The 14,491-nt window shown below is 42.6% G+C and overlaps 1 protein-coding gene across 1 annotated transcript in view; it reads right to left on the reverse strand.

Annotated features, from left to right (window-relative positions):
- The window catches only part of LOC138666538 (zinc finger protein 850-like), a 129,149-nt gene that overhangs the window by 96,701 nt on the left and 17,957 nt on the right, over positions 1-14,491 (reverse strand). Inside the window, exon 8 of the mRNA XM_069754750.1 lies at positions 4,770-4,788. Coding sequence (XP_069610851.1) covers positions 4,770-4,788 — 19 coding nt within the window. The remainder of the gene's footprint in view (positions 1-4,769; positions 4,789-14,491) is intronic.

A 14,491-nucleotide genomic window follows, 5' to 3' on the forward strand; every position in this document is an offset into this window, starting at 1 on the left:
GCTCTGGGACGCAGAGGGTGTACCTCCGTGCCGTTAGTTCGGTACAGAGGGTCTTTTTGCCCCCTTTGCGTGGTTTTTGTTGGGTTTTCTGTTGACCGCAAAGTTACCTTTCCTATCCTCGCTCTGTTCAGAAAGTCGGGCCTCACTTTGCTAAATCTATTTCATCTCTACGTTTGTCTTTTCATCTTAACTCACAGTCATTATATGTGGGGGCTGCCTTTTCCTTTGGGGTATTTCTCTGAGGCAAGGTAGGCTTATTTTCTATCTTCAGGCTAGCTAGTTTCTCAGGCTGTGCCGAGTTGCATAGGGAGCGTTAGGCGCAATCCACGGCTGCCTCTAGTGTGGTTGGAGAGGATTAGGGATTGCGGTCAGCAGAGTTCCACGTCCCAGAGCTCGTTCTATGTTTTTGGGTTATTGTCATGTCACTGTATGTGCTCTGACCTCTATGTCCATTGCGGTACTGAATTACCTTATCATAACATCCATCTAAGTCTGCATTCCAAATGGCGCTCCTTCCCTTCCGAGCTCTGCCATGCGCTCAAATGGTGGTTCCCCCCAACATACGGGGTATCAGCGTACTCAGGACAAATTGGACAACAACTTTTGGGGTCGAATTTCTCCTCTTACCCTCGGGAAAATACAAAACTGGGGGCTAAAAATAATTTTGGGGGGGAAGATTTTTTTTTATTTATTTTCACGGCTCTGCGTTACAAACTGTAGTGAAACACTTGGGGGTTCAAAGCTATCACAACACATCTAGATGAGTTCCTTAGGGGGTCTAGTTTCCAAAATGGTGTCACTTGTGGGGGGTTTCTACTGTTTAGGTACATTAGGGGCTCTGCAAATGCAATGTGACACCTGCAGACCATTCCATCTAAGTCCTCATTCCAAATGGAGCTCCTTCCCTTCCGAGCCCTCCCATGCGCCCAAACAGTGGTTCCCCCCCACATATGGGGTATCAGCGCACTCAGGACAAATTGGACAACAAATTGTGGGGTCCAATTTCTCCTGTTACCCTCGGAAAAATACAAAACTAGGGGCTAAAAAATAATTTTTGTGGGAAAAAATTTTTGTTTTATTTTTACGGCTCTCCATTATAAACTTCTGTGAAGCCTTTGGTGGGTCAAAGCGCTCAGCACACATCTAGATAAGTTCCTAAGGGGGTCTACTTTCCAAAATGGTGTCACTTGTGGGGGGTTTCTACTGTTTAGGTACATTAGGGGCTCTGCAAACGCAATGTGACACCTGCAGACCATTCCATCTAAGTCTGCATTCAAATGGCACTCCTTCCCTTCCGAGCCCTCCCATGCACCCAAACAGTGGTTCCCCCCACATATGGTGTATCATCGAACTCAGGACAAATTGGGCAACAAATTTTGGGGTCGAATTTCTCCTGTTACCCTCGGGAAAATACAAAACTGGGGGCTCAAAAAATAATTTTTGTGGGAAAAAAATTTTGTTTTATTTTTACGGCTCTGCATTATAAACTTCTGTGAAGCACTTGGTGGGTCAAAGTGCTCACCACACCTCTAGATAAGTTCCTTAGGGGGTCTACTTTCCAAATTGGTGTCACTTGTGGGAGGTTTCAATGTTTAGGCACATCAGTGGCTCTTCAAACGCAAAATGGCGTCCCATATCAATTCCTGTCAATTTTGCATTGAAAAGTCAAACGGTGCTCCTTCCCTTCCGAGCTCTCCCATCCGCCCAAACAGTGGTTTACCCCCACATATGGGCTATCAGCGTACTCAGGACAAATTGTACAACAACTTTTGGGGTCCAATTTCTTCTCTTACCCTTGGGAAAATAAAACAAATTGGAGCTGAATTAAATTTTTTGTGAAAAAAAGTTAAATGTTCAGTTTTATTTAAACATTCAAAAAATTCCTGTGAAGCACCATAAGGGTTAATAAACTTCTTGAATATGGTTTTGAGCACCTTGAGGGGTGTAGTTTTTAGAATGGTGTCACACTTGGGTATTTTCTATCATATAGACCCCTCAAAATGACTTCAAATGAGATGTGGTCCCTAAAAAAAAATGGTGTTGTAGAAATGAGAAATTGCTGGTCAACTTTTAACCCTTATAACTCCCTAACAAAAAAAAATGTTGGTTCCAAAATTGTGCTGATGTAAAGTAGACATGTGGGAAATGTTATTTATTAAGTATTTTGTGTGACATATCTCTGTGATTTAATTGCATAAAAATTCAAAGTTGGAAAGTTGCGAAATGTTCATAATTTTCGCCAAATTTCCGTTTTTTTCACAAATAAACGCAGGTACTATCAAAGAATTTTTACCATTGTCATGAAGTACAATATGTCACGAGAAAACAATGTCAGAATCACTGGGATCCGTTGAAGCGTTACAGAGTTATAACCTCATAAAGGGACAGTGGTCAGAATTGTAAAAATTGGCCCGGTCATTAACGTGCAAACCACCCTTGGGGGTAAAGGGGTTAAAAGGCAGATAAGAGACTTTAGTTATGTCTCAGTGGTTGAGTCTATACCCATCGTTGAACTAACAGGTTTGAGTTTACGAAACGTTACAACGTGCATGTTAGCTATTGCAGGGCGTAAATTTATGTGGCTATTTTGCATCGGGGTTGTATGATTGGCGTTCTAGTTGGCTTAAGGTACCGTCACAATTAGCGACGCTGCAGCGATCCAGACAACGATCCCAATCGCTGCAGCGTCTCTGTTTGGTCGCTGGAGAGCTGTCACACAGACAGCTCTCCAGCGACCAACGATGCCGGTCCCCTGGTAACCAGGGTAAACATCGGGTTACTAAGCGTGGTCCTGCGCTTAGTAACCCGATGTTTACCCTGGTTACCAGTGAACACATCGCTGGATCGGCGTCACACACGCCGATTCAGCGATGTCTGCAGGGAGTCCAGCGACGAAATAAAGTTCTGGACTTTCTGCACCGACCAACGATGGCACAGCAGGATCCTGATCGCGACATAAGGGATTTACATGAATAACTGCAGAACTACACATAGAGTTGATATTTTTTGGGGTAAATATTGTTCAGGACATTGATATGTTCATTTTGAGTACTAGTGGTCAAGGGTACCTGGTTTCAAAATGAACTTACGTACGATTAAGTGCGTTTGTTTATTCGCGACATAAGCGATTTACGTGAATAACTTCTGAACTACACATAGAGTTGATATTTTTTTGGTATTGTTCAGGACATTGATATGTTCATTTTGAGTAGTAGTGGTCAACGGTACCTGTTTTCAAATTGAACTTACGTACGATTGAGTGCGTTTGTTTATTCGTGACATAAGCGATTTACGTGAATAACTTCTGAACTACACATAGAGTTGATATTTTTTTGGTAAATATTGTTCAGGACATTGATCTGGTCATTTTGAGTAGTAGTGGTCAAGGGTACCTGTTTTCAAATTGAACTTACGTACGATTAAGTGCGTTTGTTTAAACGCGACATAAGCGATTTACGTGAACAACTTCTGAACTACACATAGAGTTGATATTTTTTTTGGTAAATATTATTCAGGACATTGATATGTTCATTTTGAGTACTAGTGGTCAAGGGTACCTGTTTTCAAAATGAACTTACGTACGATTAAGTGCGTTTGTTTATTCGCGACATAAGCGATTTACGTGAATAACTTCTGAACTACACATAGAGTTGATATTTTTTTGGTAAATATTGTTCAGGACATTGATATGTTCATTTTGAGTAGTAGTGGTCAAGGGTACCTGTTTTCAAATTGAACTTACGTACGATTAAGTGCGTTTGTTTATTCACGACATAAGCGATTTACGTGAATAACTTCTGAACTACACATAGAGTTGATATTTTTTTCGGTAAATATTGTTCAGGACATTGATATGTTCGTTTTGAGTACTAGTGGTCAACGGTACCTGTTTTCAAATTGAACTTACGTACGATTAAGTGACTGTTTATTCGCGACATAAGCGATTTACGTGAATAACTTCTGAACTACACACAGAGTTGATATTTTTTTCGGTAAATATTGTTCAGGACATTGATATGTTCATTTTGAGTAGTAGTGGTTAAGGGTACCTGTTTTCAAATTGAACTTACGTACGATTAAGTGCGTTTGTTTATTAGCGACATAAGCGATTTACGTGAATAACTTCTGAACTACACATAGAGTTGATATTTTTTGCGGTAAATATTGTTCAGGACATTGATATGTTCATTTTGAGTAGTAGTGGTCAAGGGTATCTGTTTTCAAATTGAACTTACGTACGATTAAGTGCGTTTGTTTATTCGCGACATAAGCGATTTACGTGAATAACTTCAGAACTACACATAGAGTTGATATTTTTTTTGGTAAATATTATTCAGGACATTGATATGTTCATTTTGAGTACTAGTGGTCAAGGGTACCTGTTTTCAAATTGAATTTACGTACGATTGAGTGCGTTTGATTATGTGCGACATAAGCGATTTACTTGAATAACCCAGGACCACAAGTAGTCAAAATAAACGTCTCAAAGTCCTGATCAAAATTTTACCCAAACAATATCCACTCTATGTATAATTCACCATGCATGGAAAATCGAATAGCTAACTAATAACTAATAGCTAACTGCCATACATGAAAATCGAATAACTAACTAATATCTAATAGCTAACTGCAGACTAACTTGAATCCGGTGCCATATTGACGGAAAAATAAAAAAGCTATGGCTCTGGGAAGGAGGAGAACAAAAACACAAAACCGAAAAACCCCTGGTCGTTAAGGGGTTAATATGGCCGGTGCCGATCACTAATGACCTCTCCATGTTCCGAACATCTGAATGGGGAGAAACAAGGAGACCTTGTGTGGGAAAGAGACTGAGGACCGAACGTTACTAACGTGTACAGCGATATTGGCGTCCATGTAGTCATTAGTCGCAGCATTCTGTAGTGGGGGGAGCAGCGACATATAAGGCCGCCGTCACACATGCGAGTTTTATGGACGTAAGAGCGTAGAATCTACGTCCGTAAAACTCACAAAAAATACGGCACAATTATTCTCTATGCCCCTGCTCCTATTTGCCGTATTTTACTGATCAGTATTATACGGCTTTCTACGGCCGTACAAAATCGCAGCATGCTGCGTTTGTCACCGTACTGCGCAAGAAATACGCCAATGAAAGTCTATGGAAGCGTGAAAAATACGGATTACACACGGACAAGCAGTGTGACTTGCGAGAAATACTCAGCGCTGTTAGAGAGAAAAGCCGGTAATTCAGTGCGGTGTACAGTAAAATCACACTGACAGCTTACAGTAGAATAGGTAGAATAAATGTGTACACATAGAATAGGTATATATATATATATATATTTATGTCAGTGAGACACATATATGTATATATATTAATATTTATTCCAGCGCTATACAGCTTGAAAGCCGGTAATTCAATTACCGGCTTTTTCTTTCTCCTTCATAAAACCCGACATGATTTGAGACATGGTTTACATACAGTAAACCATGTCTTCTCTCCATTTTTTTTGCAGATTCCACACTACTAATGTCAGTAGTGTGTATCTGCAAAATTTGGCCGTTCTAGCTCTTAAAATAAAGGGTTAAATGGCGGAAAAAATTGGCGTGGGCTCCCGCGCAATTTTCTCCGCCAGAGTAGTAAAGCCAGTGACTGAGGGCAGATATTAATAGCCTGGAGAGGGTCCACGGTTATTGGCCCCCCCCTGGCTAAAAATATCTGCCCCCAGCCACCCCAGAACAGGCACATCTGGAAGATGCGCCTATTCTGGCACTTGGCCACTCTCTTCCCATTCCCGTGTAGCGGTGGGATATGGGGTAATGAAGGGTTAATGCCACCTTGCTATTGTAAGGTGACATTAAGCCTAATTAATAATGGAGAGGCGTCAATTATGACACCTATCCATTATTAATCCAATTGTAGTGAAGGGTTAAATAAAACACAAACACAGTATTTAAAATTATTTTAATGAAATAAAAACAATGGTTGTTGGAGTATTTTATTCTACGCCCAATCCAGTCACTGAAGACCCTCGTTCTGTGAGTAAAGAAACATAATAAACCAACAATATACTTACCCTCCGCAGATCTGTAACGTCCAACGATGTAAATCCTTCTGAAGGGGTTAAAACATTTTGCAGCAAGGAGCTGTGCTAATGCAGGCTGCTCCTCGCTGCAAAACCCCAGGGAATGAGGCTAAAAATAGATCAATGATCTATATTTAGCTTCATTTGCGGTGAGGCGCCCTCTGCTGGCTGTTCATAGATCGTGGGAAATTACCTAGAAAGCTCCCTGGCTTTCTAGGTAAGTTCCCACGATCTATGAACAGCTAGCAGAGGGCGCCTCACCGCAAATGAAGCTAAATATAGATCATTGATCTATTTTTAGCCTCATTCCCTGGGGTTTTGCAGCGAGGAGCAGCCTGCATTAGCACAGCTCCTTGCTGCAAAATGTTTTAACCCCTTCAGAAGGATTTACATCGTTGGACGTTACAGATCTGCGGAGGGTAAGTATATTGTTGGTTTATTATGTTTCTTTACTCACAGAACGAGGGTCTTCAGTGACTGGATTGGGCGTTGAATAAAATACTCCAACAACCATTGTTTTTATTTCATTAAAATAATTTTAAATACTGTGTTTGTGTTTTATTTAACCCTTCACTACAATCGGATTAATAATCGATAGGTGTCATAATTGACGCCTCTCCATTATTAATTAGGCTTAATGTCACCTTACAATAGCAAGGTGGCATTAACCCTTCATTACCCCATATCCCACCGCTACACGGGAATGGGAAGAGAGTGGCCAAGTGCCAGAATAGGCGCATCTTCCAGATGTGCCTGTTCTGGGGTGGCTGGGGGCAGATATTTTTAGCCAGGGGGGGGCCAATAACCGTGGACCCTTTCCAGGCTATTAATATCTGCCCTCAGTCACTGGCTTTACTACTCTGGCGGAGAAAATTGCGCGGGAGCCCACGCCAATTTTTTCCGCCATTTAACCCTTTATTTTAAGAGCTAGAACGGCCAAATTTTGCAGATACACACTACTGACATTAGTAGTGTGGAATCTGCAAAAAAAATGGAGAGAAGACATGGTTTACTGTATGTAAACCATGTCTCAAATCATGTCGGGTTTTATGAAGGAGAAAGAAAAAGCCGGTAATTGAATTACCGGCTTTCAAGCTGTATAGCGCTGGAAAAAATATTAATATATATACATATATGTGTCTACTGACATATATATATATATATATATATATACACAGTATATATATATATATATATATATATATATATATATATATATATATATATATATATATATAGACAGTATATATATATTTTCTTTTCTTTTTGGGACACATGGATCACTTCTATAGCGGTATGTTGGTTTTGCTAGCCTGCGAGAAAACCACGCATTACGGATGCCATACGGATTACATACGGAGGATGCCATGCGCAAAAAACGCTAACACACCCTGCCTACTGAGGAGCTACGGACCACTTTTTTCGGGACTTGTCAGCGTATTACGGCCGTAATATACGGACCGTATTGTTTTACGCTGTGTGTGACGCCGGCCTAAGTCACAGGTCAGACCCCAGAGATCAGCAACGGGGGGAGAACGTGTGTATTCAGGGGGGAAACATGGAAAATGGAACATCACAGAGATGGGAAAGGCCATTTATTATATGGGGAGGAAAAATGGCCGAGTGTGACCAGCGGCTAATCCTGATAGAGAATAACGGGGCCCCAGCACCTACCTCCACCTGCAGAGCCGCACTCCACATATATGGCTGCTCTGTGCGCACAGGACCTGTGATGAGGTCACAGGAGGGGAGGAGTCAGGGGGTCACATGATCAGGGGCCTCAGTGTATGCAGGACTCTGCTGTGCTGGTTGTCATGGTGCTGGATGAGGGGACGTTTATGTGTGGGGTCAGGAGGGGTTTACAGTGTGGATGTACGAGAGCCGCATGTGTACGAGGTGTACGGAGCGGAGCTGTGTGTGTACGAAGTGGAGCCACATGTGTATGAGGTGTACGGAGCAGAGCTGGGTGTGTACGAGGTGTACGGAGCGGAGCCACTTGTGTATGAGGTGTACGGAGCGGAGCCGCACGTGTACGAGGTGTACAGAGCGGAGGCGTGTGTGTATGAGGTGTTCGGAGCAGAGCCGTGTGTACGAGGTGTACGGAGCGGAGCCGCTTGTGTACGAGGTGTACGGAGCAGAGCCGCGTGTGTACGGAGCAGAGCCGCTTGTGTATGAGGTGTAGGAATTCAGCAGGAAAAAAATCAGAACATATCGTTCCTGATCACGTCTGACCACTTTTAACAACCCAGCATAGCCAGCCACTAGACTCTAAAACTTAACATTTAATATGTATACCTCTAAAATTATGTGTACTTTAAAAAACAATTTGGTGCTCATGTTTAACCGTGCACTAGACAAGAAAAATGGCATGATCTCACCCAATTGCTGTCTCTCTTCTTGTTATAGATTCTTGTGCTTATTGAGAGCACGGCGTGGGACGGAGACCAATAGACCTTTTCCGATGGGGGGGGAAAAAATAGGTAGGGGGGGAAAGGTTTGAAGCTATCTTCCCTGTCGTGCTCCGTGTATAAGACTCCCGCCCTGACAAGGGCAGTCCCCAAATTTGAGCCTACTTAGTGAAGCCCTTTAGTTAGTATAACCACCCTGGATTGTGTGTCCTCTTTCTCTTCCCAACGCGTTTCCCTCCCTGTTACGGGGGTTCATCAGGGGAATAAAAATGTACGACAAAATAATCTTGCAAAGAGAATGTCGGTGGATTTATCGACTGGATACCCAATGGCCCTCGGGGCTTAATTAACAGCTGAATTTCAGTTGTTTTCTTTAATTCCTCCATCCTCAATAAACATACAAGCGTCTAAATAAGATTGTGTCTTGGTGTGTGTGTGTGTGGGGGGGGGGTGTCTACTGAGTCATGGTAAATGACCTTTGAAAGAGGTTAAATGATTAACCATTAAAAGTAAACCCTGGCTGCAATCTGGCAGCTTATAAGAGTATCTTTCACCATGACACTAGTGTACATTAATGTGGGGCATTAATAGATAATGTGTGAACAGCCACGCTACAAGGTGAAAGGATCATGTATATATGTATACTTGGGACAAGGGAGGTACATGAATATGATATACAGGGTGGAGCGCGGTAATTTGCTTTTTTGCACTGCATGCTGTGGCGGCACTGTCGGTCGAAGAGAGGGGAGAGTGGGTGTGGCTTACAGTGGCTGATGGGAGATTTGTATTCCTCTGCCTTTCAGTTGCCATCATGCAGTGGACACGTGAGGAGAGGTCATTTTGTGTTGAAGCGTATTTTTCAAATGCCCACTCTATCATTGCAGTGCAGCGTGCTTTTCGTTTACAATTCGCTGTTCCTCCACGCGGACGTGTTCCTGGACGGCAATCAATTGTAAATTGGGTGAATGCATTCAGAACAGCAGGGAATGTGTCATGTGTACGAAGGGGACCTGAGAGAAGGATTACAACACCACAAAACATCGAGAGAGTTAGAGCAGCAGTACTGCAATCTCCGAAACGCTCTGCTCGGAAGCAATCATTTGCTCTTGGCATTTCAAGACGTTCTCTCCACCGGATTCTTCATGATGAACTGAATTTTCACCCGTATAAAATGTGCGTGGTCCAACATTTGTCAGCATGGGACTATTTGACACGGCGGACCTGTTGTGAAGACATGTTAGCAACGATACCCCGTGACGCAATTGTGTTTTTTTTCTGATGAGGCACATTTTCACCTCAGTGGGTGTGTAAACAAACAAAATATGCGTTACTGGAGTGAAACAAACCCCAGAGAAGTTCACGAGAGACCTCTGCATTCGGACCGTGTCACTGTGTGGTGCGCCATATCACGAGTAGGCATCATTGGTCCTTACTTTTTTCAGGATAATGGTCGTGCCATAACTGTGAACTCCGAACGGTACTTGTCTATGATACAGGATTATTTTCAGCCGGCTCTTGAGGCAATGGAACTAGAGGATACATGGTTCCAACAGGATGGTGCCACTGCACACACAGCGAGGGTTACCATGAATTGTTTGAGGCAAATGTTTCCTGGACGGCTTATCTCTTTGAGGGGAGATGTGAACTGGCCAGCACGCTCACCAGATTTAGCCCCATGCGATTTTTTCCTTTGGGGTTACCTGAAGTCTAAGGTGTATATCAACCGTCCCAACACCTTGGAAGACCTAAGGAACAATATTGAAGCTGAAATTGGCAGAATACCAGTGGACATGCTTGTTAGAGTTCATGAAAACTTCAGAAAACGTATGCAGCAGTGTGTGGATAGCGAAGGTCGACATTTGCCAGATACACTATTTAAAACCATGTAATTTAAAAATTCCATTACTGTTCAGTATAATTAAAATATAAAATAAATTTTTCTAATGATCATAATTTTTTTATTTCATTCCCAAATCAGCAAATTACCGCGCTCCACCCTGTAGAAATGACTATAAAATGATATCGCATGTAAAAGGAGGGTAATCAGAATACCGAGACTTTTACTGTGTCTCTAGTGTAGGGACTGTTTATTTAAATAATTAAAAGCGTAGTAAGTACTATGTAGAGCGCATATATATCCCTAATTATGTACCTTTCTCCCTGCTGAGGAGTCCTAATGTCACAGGGTAAAGGATGCATCTAATTAAGACGCAGGCGCAAGAGATGGCCGGCGCAGAAGATGAACTAGGAACTGCGCTCATAAACCAGCTGATCAATTCAGGGGCGCATGCGCCAGAAAGCGCATTTAGAAAACACTGACCAGGACCTGAGGTCAGGTGATAGAGAAGCCGAATAGGCTAGAGTATGCATGCGCGGTGGCTCTAATACACGGAGGTGTATATCTAGGTGCATAAAGAGAAACGGGGGACATTGGTAACAGATAAAGTACAATGGGAAGATGTGCCAAGTCCCCCAAAGAGCGCAAAGATAATACAATAGATTGGGAGATCCAGGATAGGATCAAGGAGCCGCTGGCTTAAGGGAACGTGCGCAGACGCACCATTGCACAGAGGTGTTATTGAGGGACGCTCAATGGTAAAAAGGGCCTTGAAACTAATTAAAGAGTATTTATAGATCGCTTAAAGTACCGGATAAACTATTCTGAACGCAATATCAGATCTTTTTGATAGGTTTTGAAACATTTGAACTAAGTGTATGATTGACACAAGTTGAAAGGAAGTGATGACAGATTGGAATCTAGGTGCCTCCCCCTCCCTTATTTAATGATAACCAGATTGGACAAGAGAGGGACTGCTTTATCCTCACATGGAGGACGCCGCTGAATGAGGTTATGTCTGCCACTGCAGAATACCTCCTTTAACCTGGACATTTTTATTCCCCTGATGAACCCCCGTAACGGGGAGGGAAACGCGTTGGGAAGAGAAAGAGGACACACTATCCAGGGTGGTTATACTAACTAAAGGGCTTCACTAAGTAGGCTCAAACTTGGGGACTGCCCTTGTCAGGGCGGGAGTCTTATACACGGGGCACGACAGGGAAGATAGCTTCAAACCTTTCCCCCCCTACCTATTTTTTCTCCCCCCCATCGGAAAAGGTCTATTGGTCTCCGTCCCACGCCGTGCTCTCAATAAGCACAAGAATCTATAACAAGAAGAGAGACAGCAATTGGGTGAGATCATGCCATTTTTCTTGTCTAGTGCACGGTTAAACATGAGCACCAAACTGTTTTTTAAAGTACACATAATTTTAGAGGTATACATATTAAATGTTAAGTTTTAGAGTTTAGTGGCTGGCTATGCTGGGTTGTATGAGGTGTAGGTAGCGGAGCCGCGTGTGTACGAGGTGTACGGAGCGGAGCCGCGTGTGTACGAGGTGTACGGAGCAGAGCCGTGTGTTCGAGGTGTATGGAGTGGAGCTGCGTGTGAACGAGGGGTACGGAGCAGAGCCACATGTGCTCAAGGTGTACGGAGCGGAGCCGCGTGTGTGAATTTGCTCATTATTACCATCAGTCTAACCCTCAACTGGTGAGGTGGGGTTTGCCACACCCCAGGGAATTTTTGTTCGGCTGCCATTCATTGAAAAATGCTGGTATGAGGATACGTTTCTCACTAGCTTCCATCCATTTCCTTGTCAACAGGATGTCGTCAAGGCCTCTCTCTTCTGGCCACGCATAGCAGAGCTAGCTGTCGCTTAGTGCTGTCTTGGCCTTGCTGAACCTCACATAATAATAATAATAATCTTTATTTTTATATAGCACTAACATATTCCGCAGCGCTTTACAGATATTATCACATCACCACTCATGTAATTCTTTTTTTTTTTACACATTTTCAAATTTTGAAAACTTCTTTATTTTTATCAAAGTAATTACATTTTCTGATACTTGTGGGTGTCAAAAATGTGTTATACTCGTGTAATCAATCGCCAATAAGAAAACGATTAAAACAAACGTGATCTTTGCATTTTCTGTAGAAATAAGAGATTTCATTGGGGTATAGGAAACCCCACCTCACCAGTTGAGGGTTAAATAAAAACTACTTAAGGCTGTGTGCACATGTTCCAGATTTTTCGCTACAAAAATGCGATAAACATGCTTAAAATATGCATACATACTGTATGCATCCTATCAGTTAGAATGCATTCCGCAATTTCTGTGCATATGTTGCGTTTTTTTTCCGCGAAATTTTTTTTGCGGATTTCCCACTATATTATTGCATCCCAGAACCTCCAGAAAAACACACAAAAAATCCGCAATAAATATGCGAAAAATCCGCATACGGATTTCTTGCAGAAAATGTCCAGTTTTGTTCAGGAAATTTCTGCATGAAATCCTGACGTGTGCACATAGCCTAAGTGGTTGCTCTGCTGACGATCCTAACTCGGAAGGGCATTCATTTTCCAGAACTGGTCAGAAGCTGCTGTTCAAACCTTTCTAGAACTCAAGACTGGTTTCTATGCTGCTCTTGTCCTGACCTATCCTGACGTGAACAGACCTTTCTTTCTTGAACTGGATGCCTCTATTGGAGTAGGAGCACTTCTCTCTAAAAATATGTCTAGAGCAAGAAATCATACCTGGATTTTTCTCCACAAAATTTTCTCCAGAAGAATAGAATTATTCCATTGGTGACCATGAACTCTTAGTCATAAAATTTGACACTAAGGATTGGCGACATCTTCTTGAACTAGCTAATTTCCCAGTGACAATCTATACCACAAACACCTGGAGTATCTGCAGGCTGATTCCCCATCCAGCTCGATGGTCGCTCTTTTTCTCACAATTTGATTTCATCCTCTTTTGGCTGTTATGGAATCATTTGAAAGGAGCAATAAAAGGGAGAGAGGGGTACAGTTACACACCTGTCATGGAGTGGTAATGAATCACCGCACACTCTTGATGAACATTTGCAGAAAGTTTATTTCACACATAGTGAATAAGACAAAAGCATTGATGTGGAAGAAGGTGCAGGAAATGAATCGGCAAAAAAATAGTGACAAAAAACAATGTTTCGACCCATCCCGGCTCTTATTTGTATTGTCGTTGGAGACAAATGGCTGATAAGTTCAATTGTTGAAAATAGGAAGCGTGTCTGAGGGTAAGGGTACGTTCACATTAGCGTTTTGCGGGGCTGCGTCGGGCGCAGCCGCGGCGACGCATGCGTCATGCGCCCCTATAGTTAACATGGGGGCGCATTGATATGCGTTGTCTTGCGTTTTGTGACGCATGCGTCTTTTTTGGCGCAAGCGTCAGGGCGCAGAGGACGCAGCAAGTTGCATTTTTTTTGCGTCCAAAATCATACCAAAAAAGGACGCATGCGTCACAAAACAATGCGTTTTGCATGGGTTTTTGTTTGTGTTGTGCGTTGCGTCGCCGACGCATCCCCGCACAACGCAAATGTGAACGTAGCCTAAATGGTACCTATTTGGCATGTGTTACCAGGCACTCTCGCACCTTCATCATATGCGTCCTGCGGCTTCCAGTGCATCCGATATCTACCTCCCGATGTACTGTCTCTCAGCAGTCTCCAGTGCTTCCAGTACCTGTTTCCTAGGGCTTAGAGATCCACCTCTCCTCCTGAGACAAAACAGTATCAAACACTTCAAGATCTTATCTCACAATGCTCTTGGTTCTGGTGTCCTCCTCCCTCACTGACTGCTGTTCGATAAGATCTGAAATCGTTTATAATGATACATAGCTCCGCGGTATCTCTAAATAGTAGCTGTAGACATCAGTGATGAAAGGAGGGTGTATAATCTTTTTTTCTCCTGCATGATGCTGCCTACTTATGATTGTTAACTCATTAAGGGGAAGAAGTACAAGTCCCCAGAGGCAAATCTGTGGTAACACCCAGTTGAACTATAACATAAATAATGGCCTAAACTTTACAAGCTAATATCTCAGCAACGGAGAGGAAAAATTAAAAAATAAAAGCCAAGTTTTACTCAGGTCTGCAGCCAATATTTCATTATGTGGTCAGTTAAAATGCTAAAACTGGTGAA

Source organism: Ranitomeya imitator, chromosome 2 (genome assembly GCF_032444005.1).
Source record: "Ranitomeya imitator isolate aRanImi1 chromosome 2, aRanImi1.pri, whole genome shotgun sequence".
Lineage (NCBI taxonomy): Eukaryota > Metazoa > Chordata > Amphibia > Anura > Dendrobatidae > Ranitomeya > Ranitomeya imitator.